Source organism: Rhinolophus sinicus, chromosome 15 (genome assembly GCF_057876585.1).
Source record: "Rhinolophus sinicus isolate RSI-liver-muscle chromosome 15, RSI-T2T, whole genome shotgun sequence".
Lineage (NCBI taxonomy): Eukaryota > Metazoa > Chordata > Mammalia > Chiroptera > Rhinolophidae > Rhinolophus > Rhinolophus sinicus.
Genome location: NC_142515.1, coordinates 76,256,088 through 76,274,391, shown reverse-complemented (window position 1 = coordinate 76,274,391; position 18,304 = coordinate 76,256,088). Strand labels below are relative to the sequence as shown.

Below are 18,304 nucleotides of genomic sequence, written 5' to 3'. Positions count from 1 at the left end.
TGGTGTTCCTCCCGTTCAGTGTCTACTGCTGAACCCCACTTTCTGCATCAGGAAGATGCAGCAGAGAAGAGATGAGGTGATTTGTGCTTTGGCCCTGGGCTGAAGGGGCAAAGGACCACCGAACATTTTCCCTCTCTACTGCATTGGCCTAGGAGATACTCAGCTCCCAGTCGTCAGGGGGAATGGAAAGATGAGCGGTACCAGTGAGGTCCTAAACAAGTGAGGGGAGGGGGTGCAGCCAACCTTCAAGCCCCAACTGGTGACAAGGAGCAGGGCTGCGGCTCGGCCCCAGGTGAGACTTGGAACATCTGGTGTGTTCTACTTCCCTCTTGGCTGCCCCAGCAGGAAAGGCCAGGGGCACGAGGACGAGAGAAGTGGCACCATAGACCTGAGTTGACTGCTAGATGTCAGAGAGAAGCCGTTGGGCTGGAGACCCCCTTCTGCTGTAGAGAGTCTCGGGTATCCAAAGGCCTCATTCAGAACGCTCACCCCACCTCCCGCACCACAGTGGAGCTCGGAGATCAACCCCTCAGGTGGGAGAGGTGATCCAGGGCAGGGCGGCCCCGCCTACTCACTCTGTTTTTCCTCTTGTTCCCTCTCCTGCCTGCACCTCCTTGCTGACAGTATCAAAAAACAATGTTTTTATGCCATCAACCTTCTGCGAGCCATCTGCAGGCAATTCTGACTCAGAACCAGGTGAGCCCTCATGCCCCTCTGCCTCTCAAAGCCAGTCGCTGGGGGTTTTCCTAGGCTGAAAAGCAGTTGATATTGTAAAATTACGTCTTAACAGGAACGGGCAATTTGAAATCAGGAGTCTTTCTCAGTGCCCCAGTGTTTTCCCTGTGCTTCAGCTTGTACGTTTGGAATCGTGTGGGATAGGCTTCATAAGCCCTTCTGCTTCTGTGAGCAAGGCCTGGTGACAAGCAGTTTTACGTCCTTTGGGAGGGAAATAGAAGGAACGAAGGAAGGGAGGGAGGGGTGTGTTACTCATTTTTCAAAATTTTATGCAATTAATATGTTCATATCATGAAAAAGAGGCAAATTAGAAATACAGAGTTAAAGAATATGCCTGTCCCTTTCCCACTCTACCATCCCAAAGGTAACTAATGTGAATTATAATTTTCCAGACCCCTTTTCTGTGTATTAAATTCTCACATTAATTAATACTGCTTAGATGTGGTCAGATAAATATATTTAATCACAGCTTTAAAACTTTAAAGAAAACAGCTTGCTCCCCTCTGAAGAATATGGAACCTGCCTTTTTTGGTCTTTCGCTTGAGAACCAACTCCAATATTTCCTGAAAGTTTCTCCTCATAAAAGATTTAATGAGCAAGTTTAACCACCCGAATCCTGTAACCCAACCTACCTTATATAAATTCATTGCCTACTTCAAAAGCATTGTGAGAGAAGTCATACTCTGGCATGAGGGCAATGTAGAGGGAACAGGCGAGTTTTTATAACTTTGAGGATTGATTTGATGGCACCATTTCAAACAGTTGAATGAATTCATTCTGACTCTAAAAGCAAACTATTTGGCACTGACTCTCCCCCATCTGAAGAGGAGCGTGGTTTTTGGTTTTACCTAGGCACTGGATTAGCAAGTGGTGTTCTGAGCTGTGGGGTTGTTGTTAGCCGTGGGGTGCCAGTTCTGGTCTAGGGACAGTCAGTAAAGCCAAGTGTCAATCCCTTTGTGCTGTCAGATTCTTTTCTGAATCTCACGATCACCTCTGAGGTCTGTGAGTGATGGCCTCGCTCCCCTCTTCTTTGCCCCCAAAACCTTTATCCAGCAGCACTGAGAGCAGAGCAGCCCTGAGTAAAGGGGGGCAGCCTGGTCTTGCCCCAGAGGCCCTGACACAGCCCTGGTCCCCGATACAGCGTGCAGTCATATTAGACTTGCATCTCAACTCTGCAAAGTGACCATCTTATATCCTTGTCTGCCTGCCTGTCTTTTATTTTTTAGCTTTAATTTTGAAAAAAAACTTAAAACATACAGTAGAGTTTTATAAAGCACTTCTCGATCCTTTTACCTAGAAACCCCATGTAATTTCCCCTGTCATCCCAGTGACATTCCACAGAGCAAAGGCATCAGATCCCAGTCACACAGCCCATGTCTCTCTTTCCATCTGGAGTAGTTCCTCAGTCTTTCCTTGACTTTTCTGACCTTGAAAATTATAGGGCAGTTATTTTAGAGAAGTCATTCGATGTGTCAGTGTTTCCTGGCGCTGCCCCCCAGATCCCACATGCGTGGGGCTAGAGCACCACAGAAGTGCGGCCATGCGGTCCCGGTGCACCCCGCTGAGGTGTGCGCTGCTGGGGGGTTGGCTGATCGCTCATTCGGGGGGACCTGCCTGGTCTCCCCACTGTGTAATCATTTCTTCCCTTTGTGATTAATGTGTTCTGGAGAGATACTTGGCGCGACACGAGGACATCTCATTGCTCCTTTCACTGCCTTCCCGTGTTGGCGACCACTGGTGTTTTCTTGTTTGAGGTAATCATTACTCTGATGGTGGCCAGGTGAAGGTTTTCTGCCCCGTCATTGCCCCATTTAGTCAGTGGGTTATAATCTGTTGTTATTAGTATTTATTTTCACATTCAGATTTCATTTTAATCACCAATTTATTTTCATTGTCCCAGATTTGGCCAATGGGCCCCATCAAGCCAGGTTCCTATGTCCTTTTGCCAAGTCCCCATCATTTTAAGCACTTTCTTTCTGTCATAACAAGAGGTTGCAGGCTCATCACCTTCTCTCCCCTTTTCTCAGACGGTCCTGGTTCTGCTTAGTGGACAGTGGTCTCGAGACCAAGGTCTGGCTGCTCGGTGTGCTCACCGCCATTGGGCGGTCACTGCTCGCAGGCCCGCTCCGTGCCCAGAGCTGGGAACACACACACACGCACCTGTGTGCATACCTGTGCTGCTGTGCACACGTATTTCTATAGCTCTGTCTAGCTGCACACGTGGGTAACTCTAGGTTCACGTGGGTACTTCCAAGTCAGCACCAGCAGAGTTCATCTTAGTCTCCCCCTTCGCGGTTCTACCTCTTTTCTAACTGAGAAGCCTGGCTCCCTCTGTCCTCAGTGCACTTACTCATCGCTCCATCTCCCTGTACGTGGCCGAGGCCCCTGTCCACCCTGCACCAGCTCCACCCTTGCGCAGGCCCTAGTCCCCACTGGGCTGCCTTCTCTTGGAATCTTTTCACCATCTGGTATATATCGGGTTAAATTCTGATATATTTTCCTGGTTAAATCTGGTGTTCCCTGGGGGGTGAGCGTTGCTCCGTCAGACATCACTCAGGGTCTCTGAGGGAGTGACCTCTTCCCCCAGCGAGCTCACAGAGGGGCATGCGTGTGCCGAGAAGACAGCAGTGCAGCCGTCTGTGTACCCCCGGGACCCTGGCGTGTGTGGCGGGGCTCTGACCTCCAGGCAGCGCCTCTTTGTTGTACTCTGACCATGTTGCAGGACAGTGAGTTTCTGGAGGCCATGAGAAGGCACCTCACTTGTTTTAGGGAAGGGGAGGCCTGCTTCGGGTTTGACTGCCCCCTAAGCACCCCTCCCTGCCTCTTTGGGCCCCTTCTGTCCTGAGTCCCAGTTGCCATTAGCAGTACGGCGTACCTTGTCTATCTGTCCATCTATTCACTGCAGCCTCCGCGTGGATTTCCTGGGCATCTGCAGGGTGGGCCTGGCACCAGGCCCAATGCTAGTAGATGGTCAGTGCCAACGATTATGTGGGCCCACTGCCCTGCTCAGCCTCGACCGGCCCCTCTGTCACTGGCTGTTGGCACAGTGGTGGGCGTCAGTCTGGAGCGACAGTGTGAGCATTGCCAAGCCGCTCGAAGGGCTTTGCAAAACTGTCTAAATTGTGACTGTAGCTCAGTTTTTTTGTTTTTAAATTGCCAGTCATCTTCTGCATAACCCTGAGCTTTGGAAGTGTAATTCAGTATTTTCCTTCTGAAAGGAACATCTGACAGCATGTCTTCCTCTACATCCTGTGGTGTCTGATTCTCCTGAGTGTGGTTTTATGCCCCAGAGCTCTCTTACAGGAGAGACAGCAGCCCACGGACGCAGACTCTCAGGAGCCTCGACTCCTTTTCACAGACCAGCAGTGAGTTTCTGCAGTTCTGTTTTTGCCCAAGGAGAGCAGTTTGGCTCACCACCATGTAGGCAGCAGGGAGAGGGCCCTCCTGTTTCATCTGGAAGTATGCTCTGATTTTCTTTCCTACCTGAAAATCTGGTCAAACAAAGCATTTGTGTTGTCGTTTCAGTGTACAGTTGTTGGGTTTTAGTATATCCACAAAGTTGTGCAAACATCACCATAATTTTTTGTAACATTTTCATCACCCCCAAAAAAACTCTATGCCCTTTGGTAGTCATTCCCCATCCCCCTCCCCCAGCCCCTGGCAACCAGGAGTCCACTTTCCATCTCTGGATGTGCCTGTTTTGGACATTTCATATACATGGAATCACACACTATGTGACCTTTTGAGGTATCCTTCCATTTATTTTAAGCCTTTAGTCTCTTCCAATGATGTGTTGTAGTTTTCATCTGTTAAATTTATTCCCAAGGGTGTTATTCTCTTTTGTGCTATTGTAAATGGAATTGTTTTCTTGACTTCATTTTTGGGTTGTTCATTGCTAGTGTATAGAAATGCACAACTAATTTGTGTATAGTGATCCTGTTCCCTGCCAACCTGACAAGGGTTTTATCCGATGGGTTGAACCTTAGCACAAAAGCCGGGCTGCCTCTGTTGGCCCAAAATGCTGCTGTCCCTGTGCTTCCCCGGGGACAGTCCTGGCCTGTTGGAGTCACAGGCTTTTTATGCTGATCCTTCCCACCAAGGATTGCAGTACACTGTTCCCCATGCCCCCTTCTGCAATTGAGTCACCAAGATGCACGGATTAAGGGATCTGGGTGAACTAGTGGCTGAGCTGAAATCAGGTTTTGAGCATACCAGGAGGCCCTGTATTTGTCAACCCAAACTCAAGTCCCGGCGGAGGCCCCACCTCCTCACGTGCGGCCAGGACAAACAGCTCTTTTCCTTCTCCCAGGCCTTCCGTCCGGTGAGCTCATTAAGCCATGAGGCACAGCTCCCCAGGCACATCTGGAGAGACAGCAAGCCCGCTGTCTGCCACCCTTGATCTCTCACCACAGAAAACATGTCTCATTTCCCAGACATCTGCTGGTAGTACAGAGGCGTTTCCCAGTTACAGATGCATCTCTGACAAGTCCTCTAGGAAAGGGAGTCAGGTCCCGGGGACCTTTATGTGGTGGTCCCCTGACATTCCCCAGGATCCGAGGGCAGCATGGCGTCCACATTCTTGGCAGGCTGCTGGGTGAGGTGGTTCATGGGCTGACCAGTCTTGCACTCACCCTCCAGCTGGAAGGCTCCTTGGCGAAGTGGTTACGTCACTCTGTCTCGCACCTTCAGTGCCCTGTGGTCATCCATTGTCAGCGCTTTGCCCCCGGGCCAGCACTTCCTACAGCCCCCTGCCTCCTCCTCACCAGGGTGGGCTTACAGCCTTGGTGGTTGAGGGGGCTTCTGCATTTGTTTCCATCTGGAAACATTTTCCTGGTTGTCCAGGCCCCCGGCCACTGAGGCCCAGTCCAGCCTTCTCCTGCCCATGCCCCCTCCTAGCCTCGCCACCCACCACAGGCCGTCCTGCCTTTATTGTTTGTCTTGTTCTTGTAGAGGAAAAGAGCAGTGGATTCCGGTTGAAGCCGCCCACACTGATCCATGGCCAGGCACCCAGCGCAGGTAGGTGCCGCCTTGGAGGAGCGAGTAGAATGGCTTTCTCACACCCTTCCAAGCCTCTGGCAGCGTCTGTTTATGGGCACCTGAGGCAGCCCCAGCAGTGCCCTCAGGGTTCAGTTCCCTGACACATGAGCCCTGGAAAGATGCTTTAAAGAGCCTGTCAGACCAGGGTGGTTCTCCCACCTGTCATCTTTCCATGGCGCAGAGGTGGAGACAGCAGCGGGGGAGCAGGCTTGGCTTGGTGTGGCACATTAGGCTCTGTGCCCAGCAAAGCGATGGCTCAGTTGGCTGAGGCTGTGTCTCCAGGGCATTCCGGCCCCAGCATGCCACGGTATTAATCCTGATTTGCAGAGTGGCCTCAATCCAGTGGCACGCTGCCGGTGAGCAGGGCCTAGCGATGGTGCTGTCTGACCAGGCAGGGCCAGAAGTGTTCTCTTGTCCTTGCCCGAGCTGTTTAGCAGAGGGATTTTCTCAATATGGCATTTTAAAAAGCAGGTGCAAAGGGTGCTTTTCTGTGACCTCAAGCAGTGTCCTAAACTCGGGGTAGGGGGGTCACCTGTGGCTTCGCTGCTTTCCCCTCACGGCTGTGCTTGACCCTGGGGGCCAGCAGCCGAGAACGGCTATCCCTTGACTCCCCGTAGCATTACTGTGCTCCCTGGATTAGTTCACAGCCATGATCAGCTTCATGGGAATGTCGTCTGATCACATATAAGAGTAACAATAGCCGGACTCTGCATGTCTAGCTATAACGAAAATATCTTGGGTTTTCTCTTTTGTTAAACGTGCTTCCCTGCAGAGTCCAGCCTATGAGGGACATCAGATGGGTTCCTGGGGTTAATTTGTCTATAAAATGCCCGAGAGCCTGAGCTGTTGTGTTTCTGCCCGAGGCCCAAAGGACCCCAAGCAAACCAACCTCTGTTCCCAGGTCTGCCAAGCCAGAAGCCCAAGGAGCAGCAGCGGAGCGTGCTTCGCCCCGCAGTGTTACAAGCCCCACAGCCAAAGGCACTTTCACCAACCGGTAAGAAACGTGGTTGGTCCTGGAGCCTGGCCTCTATGGCAGGGCCAAGTATTTCTGAAGTCACGCGTGGAACAGCCATGTTTCAGCACAGGTGGCTTTGGTCACATCTGCTGAATGCACTCGGAAGTAGAGCGCTGGGAAAACAACCCACTGCATCCCTGGGGAGCCCAGTATGACTGCTGAAGCCCATGTGCTTTGTGCACACACTGGCGTCATAAACACTGCCCCCGCTCCTTGAGCGGTTCAGATTCGTCTCTGCGTGTTGGCAGGCGAGACTCAGCCCTGCGTGTCAGACTCCAAGGGGGGTTTGCACGTGCATCTTCATTTCAGTCGCCAGCCCGAAGACATAACTCTCACACTCTATTTCCATTACATCCACACAGGCACTGGTTCTCAGTTAATCTTTAATTTTCTTAGTACTAATGAGCTCTTCTTGTCTTCGTCTTGATCTTTCCCTGTAATTCAAGACTTTTCATCAGATGCAACGCAACATCCCACATGAGGGAGATAGTTAATATTTCTGAAGAGTTTTTAATTGGGAAATTTTTTAATATAATGCTCAGCAGTCACAACCAGGTTTAGAACTGTGCATGTCGTGTAAGCTCAACTATTGAAAGGAAAAAACGCATAGAATAAAGATGGTGTTTATGAAACTTGTTTTATAAAACCCATAATTGTTCCCCAATATACAGAGGGTGCCAAAAAAAATGTATATACATTTTAAGAAAGAAAAAAACTAGTACTCAACATATACCGATAACAAAACATGAATACAAGTCATGTGTGTACATTTTTTTGGCACCCCCAGTATTTTTTTCTCTTCATTAGCAATATTGCTTCTAAATACACTGAAAATTCACACAGTTCTTTGTGGAGTAAGAAATAAAATAGTCTCATTTCTGTGAGGTTTTGGTTTTGGTTTTGGTCTTAGAATCTAAGAATTTACGACTTTTAGTAGTGATGCCAGATCCTTTCTTAAAAAAGAGAGATTATGCTATTGGTCCAGACGGTGGTGGGAGGGAGCACAGGAGGTGGTCCAACAATGAACTCCCATCCCCCACTGTCCTTTTGTCCCCACAGTCCCGAGCAGTGGCACCAATGGGCTCAGTGTCCCAGCAGACTGCACAGGAGCAGCGACATCGACATTGCCCGACAACCCTGCACGGAGAAGTCCCTCTGATGAGGCGCCAGCACCCGAGGTCCGTGTGCCCGGGCAGGGAGCGCGCTGAGCAGGAGGCTGGGACCTGCTCTGCAGTGTCAGTGTTGGCCCGTCACAGCCTCTGGACCTGCTCCTCAGTGTCAGTGCAGGACCACAGCTGGCGAACGCTGGCACTGGGGCGGCTGGGGGTCTTTCTGTGGTTCTGAGGGAAAGGTGCCAGGAGCAGAGCTCTGCCGTAGAGTCCTGCGTTGCCCGAGTCTAACATATCATTTCCACGTGTTCCAGGGTAGGATTCCCGCCAGTGGCACACTGACCGCTGAGCCCTGGGGAGCCACTGGGGCCGGAGAAATGGCTTTCATTGATGAGGGCCTTGTACTATTTTACGTGGAGAAATGTCTCCCCTCCCTGGCTCCACACCCCAATGATGCCTCGGGGATTCATACGTGTGCCCTTTCTAGTTGAAGAAGTTTGCCGGGGTCGGGGGGAGGGGGGGGTCAGCCCAGAACTCGTCTGCTGTTTTTTTAAAAGAACAGTCCTTTGGGGTTCTGGAATTATACAGGCCAGAAGCATATGTTTTCCAGTAGTGTTGCAGAGCAGCTGGAAAATAAGGGGCACTGGCTAAAGAGCCTGCTCTTGCAGTTGGCAGAGGCACGTGTGGAATCCGAGCGGCAGTAATGCAACAAGCTTCATGCACAAGCCTGACTGCATCTGTGTGTCTTTCCACTCCAGTAGCTAAGTTGCTGCCAGGGCTTCTCCACCCTCCGCCTTCCCCACCCTCCAGTGGTTGTACAGGCACAGATGGTGAAAACGATCATCCGCCATTCCCTTTTGAAACCTCCCTGAGCCCCCCACCTTCAAACCAGTCAGTGGAATTAGAAATAGAAATCGTTTCTGTAGCATATGCTTCTTGGAGACTTTGATGCCTGGATCTTGGGGCAGTCAGTCATCTGCGCAGCTCTGCGCCGGAGGGAGACCCAGAAGGGACGCAGCCGTCCCGTCCTCCCCATGTCCCCAGTGCCCCGTCCAGGCCCGGGTCTGCCTGCGTGCTCCTCCTGTTGGTTCTAACCTCCTCGGACGTCCCAGGGGAGGCACAGTGAGGGAATGAGATGCCGTGAGATGGCTCCGTTTGCTCATCACAGCTGACAGGTCCCTTTTCAGTTGTTGTTGTTGTTTCTAACTAGGAGAAAGAGCCCCAGCAAAATGAGTGTAGCAGTGCGTCTGAGGAGGACAGCCGGGAGAAGAAAGAGCAGGTTGCACAGCAAGCGTTTGTGTTCGGGCAGAACTTGAGGGACAGAGTCAAGGTATGTGCTCCGAGGGCTGGGCGGGGGGCGGAGACGGTCGTGGGGTGGTCCTGTGACTCCCGGCACAACACAGCCGGCCTCTGCTTGTTGTGCACACCCCGTACTCCGCTGCTCGCCCTGGCACACTGCCCGCTGGCCATCTCTCCATCCCAAGTGTGGGACTCTTCAGTGGCTTCGGGCGGCGGGGGCCAGCGAGGCAAGCAGCGAGAGGTTTCTGTTTCCGGCAGGGCTCCCTGTCTCAGCACCAGCAGCACTCAGACCCATGGTGTTGAGGTGGAGCCCGACCTGCACACTTGGGGGGGGGGGGTTGAGCAGCATCCCCGGGCCCGCCCTCTGGATACCAGGCGCACACCCGGTTGTGACAACCACACATGCCTCCAAATAGTGCTCAAATGTTCCCCTAGGGACAACCAAATCGCTCCTGAATGAGAGCCATCACCCATTTTTCAAAAGTAGGGCAAGTGGAAAGTTACCATTTGCTCTCCCTCAGGAGCAGCAGTATCTGTCACATTCTGGCTGCCCCCCCAGGTAGTGGGCCCAGTCTGGGGACTTTGAGTCTGGGTGGGAGGCATTTGGCAGTGGCAGGGATTCTCGGCTGTGCACCCCAGGTGCTGGTGCCCCGGGAACACCAAAGTAGGCGGCACTGCCTTTCACAGCCCCCAGGCCAGAATGCTCCCCTGTGCCATTTCCAGCGGCTCATCTGGCAAGAAACTCCTTTAGAGCCCTGAGGCAGGATCAGTGGCTGTGTCTGGGGACATGTGTGGTTGTCACACTGGGGGAGGGTACTCCTGGCATCAAGTGCGTAGGGGCCAGGGGTGCTGTCCGCACCCCACAGTGCCCAGGATAGTCCGGCCCCCATATGGGTCAGTGGTGCTCAGGGTGACAGACCCTGAAATAAGGAAACAAAAGTCTCTGGGTGTACAGAAAACAGCAGCTGGGGCCGTCTGTATTCTCCTGTGCTGTCGCTGTCCAAGAGAAGCACAGATGCCCCAAGAGATGAAAAACGTGTTGATGTTGCACGACTTTAGCCCAAATAATGAGGCCCTTGGTGGCTGTTCCCTGCTGGCAGGAGGATGCAAACAAAGGGAGGGCCTTGAAATCCACCTGCACTGGGGGCAGGGCCTGGCTGGGCATCAGGTTGAGTCTGCTCCTCTAGTTTAGGGGAATGCTGCCTTGCCATTGGAGCGGGGGCAGTGTCTCCTACATGTCCAGGGCTCTTGTGATCTCGAGGTCTGTCACAGCTGAACTTCTGTAGGGGGCAGCTGCAGGCCATGGTCTCCTAGCCCCTCTGAGCTCGCAGGACCAGGTCCTTCATTCCCACCTCTCAGGGTTCCCGGGAGTAGTGCATTAGATCACGGAGCAGGCACGGCTGTTGGCATCAGAGAAGCCTTCGAGAAGCGATGCTTTTGTTATGTTTATAATAAACTCCTTAAATAGCAAATTTGTAAGCGTTCTGTGGTCTCGGTGCAGAAGCATTGATGAAGATGCCAACAACATGCCAGGCTGACTGCGTTTTTTTTAAACAAGGTAGAAAAAGCTCCCATTAGGGAGCCTTTTAAATTGTTTTTGTACCCTAACCGTTAAGCAAGAAGTTGTGGGGTTGATTACAGCGCGTGCACATACACCCGTGTGTTGGAGCCATGCCACATGGCAGAGGGGTTGTGCAGCCAGACTGAGCTGTAGAGGTCCAGAGTGTACCGTTCTCTTGAGTGTAAGCGTTTCCTGTCTCTTTCCCAGTTAATAAATGAGAACACTGAAGCAGCTGACATGGAGAATGCCGGACACCCCAGTTCAGAAACGCCAACCGCGACCAACTATTTCCTTCAGTATATCAGTTCCAGGTATGTGTCTCGGGCCCAGTACCCAGCGTCATGTAGGGAGAGCTTCAGCCTCCAAGGGGCCTGGTCATCCATCAGCCCTGACTCAGGCCCAGAGGGGAGGCAGCACCTGGACCAAGACCTAGCCTGGTCCTTCCTCAGGGTCAGGCTAGAGGGGAGGGAGCGTAAGGCTCCAGGGTCCCGGTTGCCCTCCAGCCCCTCCCTTCTTTCCCACTCTGGGCACAGCTGTAGAACACTCAGGTCGGTGGATTTAGGTGGACACCCCAGGCAGGACCTGAGTTCAGTGGGCTTGTTCAGCCTGGCCCTCAGAGTGATCTTTGTCACCCAGAGCTTGTGTCCAAAGCAGAACCCAGTGAGCCAGGGGCAGTGTGGCCACCTCCTGTTACCCACCGGATTCTGTCCTCAAACTCACAGCCCATCTCCTTTTCAGCTTAGAGAACTCGACCAACAATGCCGACGCCGCCACCAACAAATTCGTATTTGGCCAGAACATGAGCGAGCGTGTGTTGGTGAGTGGCTCCTGTGGGGACTTCTTCCTGGGGCCCAGAAGGCTTTTAGAGCCCCCTCTCCCAGTCAGAGGGGCATGGTGTGGCTGCCATGTTGTCTCCTATAAAGTTAGGGTGCTTCCACTTGCAAGTAAGAGCCAACATGGACGCAGCCTAACGTCGGGGTTCCTTAAAATCAGGGTTCCGCTCCTCGTCTCTTCTCATCCTGAGACAGGTTTCCATTCAGTCACCGGCCATACTTCCTCCTGGCTAAGCCGCCCTGGCTGAGGGGTTTCCATTCCGCAGCAGTTGGTCCACCAGGACCCCCAAACAATCCCCTCCTTGTGTGCCTTCGTTTCCCTGCAGAGCCCCCCCAAATTAAATGAGGTCACTGCGGATGTCAACAGGGAGAACTCGGCAGCCGAGTCCGGGTCCGAGTCCTCGTCCCAGGAGGCCACCCCTGAGAAAGGTACATTGCAGTCCTGCTACTGCGTGGGTGGGGGCACCACGGGACAGGAACACTGTCCACGGCCCTGCCTGGGAGGCATGTGGGGACCAGCTCAGCACGGCAGTAATAACCTCATGAGCAAGCCACTGGGCCAGAGCCAGAAAGCTCTGGGCGCTGGTTTTCAGTGAGCAGAAAGGGGGTGTGTTCATCTGAAAACAGCCGGCACGTAGCGCTGTGTGGTGACAAGATAGGGTAGTCAAGGTGGTTGTCGCCTCTTCCACACCCGGAGGCAGCAGAAGGACTTTCGCCCCTGTGTCTTTGGAGGTCTGTCCTCCACTGGGTGGGAAGCGGGAGGGCCGGAGCCACACTGGCAGCTCACAGCTGGTCTCCCTGCAGATTCCGAGGCCAAATTACTTGGCGTGTTTCGGGGTCCACGCCAAGTCCCAGGCATAGGGTAGCTGGCATAGGTTGGCCAAGCCAACCCTTTTGTCTCCTGTGAGGTCCACACTCTCCCCCCACCAAGTAAATAGTCGATGTCGTTTAGCTAATAACATTGCAGAGTCCCTGGCCGAATCGGCAGCTGCCTACACCAAGGCGACAGCACGGAAGTGTTTGTTGGAAAAAGTGGAAGTCATCACCGGGGAGGAGGCGGAGAGCAACGTGTTACAGGTGAGGTGGCCCACAGGTGGGGCTCTTGGCCCTGAGGTGGAGGTGTGAGGGCCATAGATCCCGAAGCTTCTGTGCATCTGGGGGTCCAGCACCCAAGGGCTCGACCCACATCCTCCAGGCGCTCAGACCTCCCTTGGGAATGACAGAGGGGCCTGCGTCCCACCCTTTGCGGCCTTGTTGGTGGGGCTTTTGTTGAGAACTTAGCCAGTGCTAAGGAACTTCTTATATTGCTTTGTTTTCCAACAAAATGATCTGTTTTGAGACGTTCTCATAGTTCAGGGACTTGTAACAAACACCTTCTCTACCCCCCAGAGTTAACAGCTGTAGTTCCTTGGTCACACTGGCACCTCAGTGTTGTTTATTAGGTGAAAAAAATCACAGATGCAGCCCAGACTTCGGCCTGTTCCTTCCTGGCCCCGTCTGCCTCCCCATCCTGGGGCAGCACGTCCAGTTCCGTGTGCCATTCATCTGCTTTCATTCTCTCACACATACGTGTGTCTGTAAACCACGTACACGTAGTGTAGGGGAGTTTGTAGTGGGGGGTTTTAGTGGTATTTCTTTTCCTCACGCAACACCTTTTTTTTAATCTGTCCATGTTAACAGAGATCGACTTACAAAGATCTTAGTCTTTTTCTGTAAAGGACCACATACGATCTCTGTGGGATGTGTTTTTTTAAAACATATATAGTAGCCTTATTGAGATACATTGCACACACTGTGAAATTCACCCTTTTAAAGCGTACAATTTAGTGGGTTTTAGTATATTCATGGAGATGTACAACTATCACTACTATCTCATTTAGAATGTTTTTGTCCCCAAAAAAGAAACTTTGTACTCATTAGCAGTCATTCCCCAGCCCCTGGCAACCACTAACCACCTCCTGTCCTTGTGGATGTGCCTGTTCTGGACATTTCCCATAAGTGGAACCACACACTGTGTAGCCTTGTGTGTCCGGCTTCTCATGAGCACCGTGTGTTCAAGGTCCGTCCACGTTGTGGCGAGTGTCAGCGCCTCCCTCCTTTTCATGGCTGAGTAAGATTCTAGTCTGTGGATGGACATTTCGGTTGTTTCCACTCTTTAGCTGTTGTGAATTATGCTGCTATAACATTCGTGTACAGGTTTCCGTGTGCACATCTCTTTCAGTTCTCTTGGGTGGATACCGAGGAGTGGCATTGCTAGGCCATGTGGTCGCTCCATGTTTCACATTTTGAGGAACTGTTATCCGTAGCAGCCACCTATGATTTCTCCATATCCTCTCCGATACCTATTATCAGTGTTTTAGGTTGTAGCCAATCTAGTGGGTGTGAAGTGGTATCTCACTGTGGTTTTGATTTGCATTTCCTTCATTTTTAAATGTCCCTCTTTTTAAAGTGTAAAATCCATTCTAGCTCGAGAATAGGACAGAAAACTGGTTAAGGGCCAGATGTGGGCCCCAGGCCACAGTTTGCTGACCCTGGTAGTTCACTGGAGTTACATGGAGGCTCCCAGGGGGTCCCTCTGCAGTGGTGTCCACCCAGCCAGGATTCCTGCTCACCCAGAGGGCCACCTGTGTTCCAGATCCAGTGTAAGCTGTTTGTGTTTGACAAGACCTCGCAGTCGTGGGTGGAGAGAGGCCGGGGGCTGCTGAGGCTCAACGACATGGCATCGACTGACGATGGGACATTACAGTCCCGACTGGGTGAGATGCGTGGGCCCCTGTGGGGAGGGCCTGGGATGGTGCAGCTCCCTAAGGCAGAGAAGCGCGACTTCCCGGCTTGACCTTCGACCCCAGGAGCCAGGAAACGGGTCCCCACGGGAGAGCTCCCAGCACCCACACCTCGGCCTGGCCCAGAGGCTCCAGCTGCCAGCCCTTCCCTTCCATGACTCCCCTCTTTCTAAATGTGAAAATAGATAAAAGCACTTAATAATTTTTAAACTTACTTTCTGATAATGAAAGTGCCAATTGTTACGTGGTAGAAAGGGAAAAGAAGAAATCAAACATCAGCTGCAACCTCTTTATAAAGAGAGAAATCTCTGCTAATAATGTTTTGGTGACCCATTCCTGTTCTGTAGCTCTTTTTTAAGGAAAAGGGTGATTTTGTATCTTGCTCTTTTCACTCACTATTTTGTGAACGTGTTCCTATGTCATTAAATTTTCTTAAAAACATGACTTTTTGGAAAAACTTTTATATTAGTCTGTTGACAATGAATGTATGTCACCATTTTCCTATTGATGGACACGTAGGTTGTTCCGCATTTTGTTCCCTTTCATAAGTGATGCTCCTGGGCCGCCTGTACGTAAATCTTACTCCAAGAAGTATGCTCGTTACAAAAATGGGTGTATGTGTGGTGTGTGTGTGTGTATACACATTATATACATGTTTGAAGAAAACCAGCGTGTGCGTGTCTGTATTGTGAAACATGTATGTTCACTTTTTTTCAATCTTCCCAAACTAAAATTGTCCTCTAGCCTTTACAGAAACAGCAATTCCTGGCCCAGTAGTAGTAGCTCACATTGCATCCTTCAAAATTGTCCCTGAGTTGAACAGAGATGAAAAGGTCCCTTCTGTTCAGGAACCATTCTTTTTCTTCCATGGACATCCCCTCGATTCCTTCCAGTTTTTCTGTGGAAATGTTCACGCGAATGCAGACAGAGAGCACATCTTTCCGGCCCGCAGCTCGTTGCCCGCTTCCAGTCGGCAGCCTGGCCACCTTGGTGCATTCCACCCTCTCCTCCCTTGTTGAGATCCATCCAAGGCACCCTAGCCTTTCACCCCACACAGTCTTCTGTGCTTGTCACAGACCTTCTCTCCGAGCCTGTCCAAGCTGCTCCACTACCTCGGAGGTGGTCTCACTGGGCTCAGAGGACTTGGGGAGATCCAGTTGGTTGGGGGCCAGGACCCCAAAGGCTTCCCCAAGCTGGCCCGGTTGCTCCCCGTCGTGTGTGGCCGTTTGGGGCCCTGGGTTGGAGTGACACCTTCTAATCCTCTCCAGGCACATTCCAGTGGGGAAAGCTGGGTTGGCAGGCAGGTGAGGGGTCACCCGTGTCCACGGGATCAGGGGACAGGTGCACTGTGTGGGCTCTGACAAATCGGGCAGGCTGACTGTGGCCCTGGGCCCACTGTGGGTGGAACTGGGGGTGTCACGTGCACGTCCAGGGGAAAGGTCAATGCCCAGTTTTTATCCACTGTACACCTCCCTCAGTCTATCCTTGTCTCCCCCTGATGGAAGCTCTGAGCACTGCTTGGCCTTGACCTTTTTTCTGAAACATACCACAGAGCAGGCACTGGGTCTTGGCCTGTGAGTGGGGGACAGTCAGGGAATGTCAACTTCCCTGACATGTTGATGTGTTGCCTAAAGAAAGTGTGCATGTCCTTAGTATGCAGCTCACGAATGCCCCCAAGGGAACCGCCGTCCTGGCTCACGCTGCATGGACCCACAAATCCCACTTAGATGTGGCCTCTGACCCTGTCAGTGGCCTTGGTGATTCTGGGCCAGGGAACATGGTGTCGGGCTGGCTCCAGCATGTGGACGGCTTTCACAGACCTTGGGAGAGAGAGGGGATTTCGCCCTTGTTGTGTCTTCTCCCAGCTGCTTGTTGGGCGGGGCCGGGACCAGGGCTGAGTGGCCTTGTTGGTTGCAGTGATGCGGACCCAGGGCAGCCTGAGGCTGATCCTCAACACCAAGCTGTGGGCCCAGATGCAGATCGACAAGGCCAGTGAGAAGAGCATCCGCATCACAGCCATGGATACCGAGGACCAGGGCGTGAAGGTCTTCCTGATATCGGTGAGGGGGGCTCCTCGGCACACCCCACGGGCACTGGGCACCCTGTGCTGAGGGTGTGGGCCGGGGAGAGCAGGGAGGCCACTAGGTGGGCCAGTCCCTCAAACGAGAGGGAGAAGTCAAACGAGAGGCCACCGTGTCACCGAGGGCCATTCCAGCTGTGGGTTCTGGGAGCCCCTTGGAGGGCCAGGCCCTGGGTCATGGGAGCTTTGGTCTGTGGTCCCCAGGTTGGTGAGAAGAAAGGGTCGGGCTCCTCTCCAGTCCAAGCCAGCGGTCATGGCATTCCATCGAGGCAGGGCAGCAGCCACACCACCCAGGGGCTCATCGCCCCACGAGGCCTATAACCGGCACTTCCTCTGCCTCCCCAGGCCAGCTCCAAGGACACGGGCCAGCTGTACGCGGCCCTGCACCACCGCATCCTGGCCCTGCGCAGCCGCGTGGAGCAGGAGCAGGAGGCCAAGATGCCCGTCCCCGAGCCTGGGGTGGCCCCGTCCAATGAGGACTACAGTGATGACGACGACGTCCTGGCTCCGTCGGGGGCCACTGCAGGCGGTGAGCCAGAGGTCCCTGCCCTGGAGGGCACACAGGGGCTGGTTTCCTAGATCCCCTCTCCCCGCCTGCCTTCGGCCCAAGGCTGACCTCTGGGGTTGGGGCCTGACCTTGGGGAATGGGGTGCCATCCAGGTTGGAGACCTGATGGCGAGGCTGCTGCTTCCCACAGGCACTGGCGACGAAGGGGATGGGCAGACGGCCGGGAGCACATAGCGCCGGGAGCCGGCTGCCCGCGAGCCTGCTGCTTTTTCCGTCTGTCCGCCCGCCCACCCGCCCCTCCCCGGCAGCGTCGAGGGGCTCGGGAACCACACTCCCCGCTGGGTTGGCCACAGTCTGGATCTGCACGGCCCGTTCAGAAGCAGACTCGGGAGCTGCCTGAATGTGGTTTGGGACACGAGACCTCATCATATTGATGAGCAAAACAAAAAGAACATTTCTTTCCTCTCCCCTTTGAATTGAAATGGCACATTAAGACTTGTCACGGCTTCTCACTGGGACTGGGACGCCTGGTTTCTTCACCCCTCCCTTCTCGTGTCGCCGGCCTCCCCCACCGCCGCCACCACCCAGGCCGCCAGGTCTGTCCCCATAAGTGTAAACACTGGGCTTCCTGGATGTTCTGCTAACTCCTATCTTTATCATCTCCCATTTCCCACATTCTGACTTGGAGTGTGTATTTTTAGATTTTCTCCTCAAGGCTGTTTTTGTTTTAGGTTAAGACGCTCCTGTGTGTTGAGCAGGCACAGGTCCAGCGTCCTCATTCTCCCTGTGGTCCCAGCCTCTATGCTGGGGCCTTACTGGGGTCTGCGGGTGTTCTAACGGACACTGGGGGACAGTCCCCCACTTGTTCCCCCCCTGGGGTTCCACCAGGCCAAGTCATGGGTTGTTGAAGCGTGAGCCCATGCCTGTAGCGTGCTCATCTGAAAAGGGTCACTGGACCTGGGAGTCCCCATCTCCCTCTGGCTTGTCCCCATTATGTGGGTCACCCATCATCAGGCACCCGAGCTCAAACCTGCTTCCTGCTGTTGGCTATTCCTTGCCCAGCCCTGGACGTCACCGCCCCCAAGACTGTCCAGGGTCGGGGCCTCCAGGAGAGGCACAGGGGGAGCCTAGCAAGGCCCTCGAAGAGGGGGCAGGGGACTAGTTCCAGACAACAAGCGGTCCCAACATGCAGCACGCACAGGAGCGGGCACTGCCCACCCCACCGCAGAGCAGGGCCGAGAGCCAGCCGGGTACCACCCCGCTGCAGAGAAGGTCCCTGAGCACAGGGCTCTGAGGCGTTCAGAGGAAGCTGCCCAGCCCACCCTCACGGGGAGGAGAAGGCCTG

At 53.3% G+C, this 18,304-nt stretch overlaps 1 protein-coding gene across 10 annotated transcripts in view; it reads left to right on the top strand.

Moving 5' to 3' along the window:
- RANBP3 (RAN binding protein 3) overlaps positions 1 to 17,471 on the top strand; it is a 51,394-nt gene extending 33,923 nt beyond the window's left edge. For 2 of the 10 annotated variants that reach the window (XM_074337662.2, XM_019710777.3), the window contains 13 exons: positions 625 to 696; positions 5,686 to 5,751; positions 6,674 to 6,766; positions 7,847 to 7,965; positions 9,107 to 9,226; positions 10,964 to 11,067; positions 11,495 to 11,573; positions 11,916 to 12,018; positions 12,557 to 12,666; positions 14,225 to 14,345; positions 16,290 to 16,432; positions 16,798 to 16,981; positions 17,150 to 17,471. In XM_074337662.2, coding sequence (XP_074193763.2) covers positions 625 to 696; positions 5,686 to 5,751; positions 6,674 to 6,766; positions 7,847 to 7,965; positions 9,107 to 9,226; positions 10,964 to 11,067; positions 11,495 to 11,573; positions 11,916 to 12,018; positions 12,557 to 12,666; positions 14,225 to 14,345; positions 16,290 to 16,432; positions 16,798 to 16,981; positions 17,150 to 17,193 — 1,358 coding nt within the window. In that variant the 3' untranslated portion in view covers positions 17,194 to 17,471. Of the gene's footprint in view, positions 1 to 624; positions 697 to 5,685; positions 5,752 to 6,673; positions 6,767 to 7,846; positions 7,966 to 9,106; positions 9,227 to 10,963; positions 11,068 to 11,494; positions 11,574 to 11,915; positions 12,019 to 12,541; positions 12,667 to 14,224; positions 14,346 to 16,289; positions 16,433 to 16,797; positions 17,091 to 17,149 lie in introns of those variants that run through there. The other 8 variants (XM_019710776.3, XM_019710781.3, XM_019710778.3 and 5 more) reach the window with 5 other exon arrangements.
- The last annotated feature ends 833 nt before the right edge of the window (positions 17,472 to 18,304 follow it).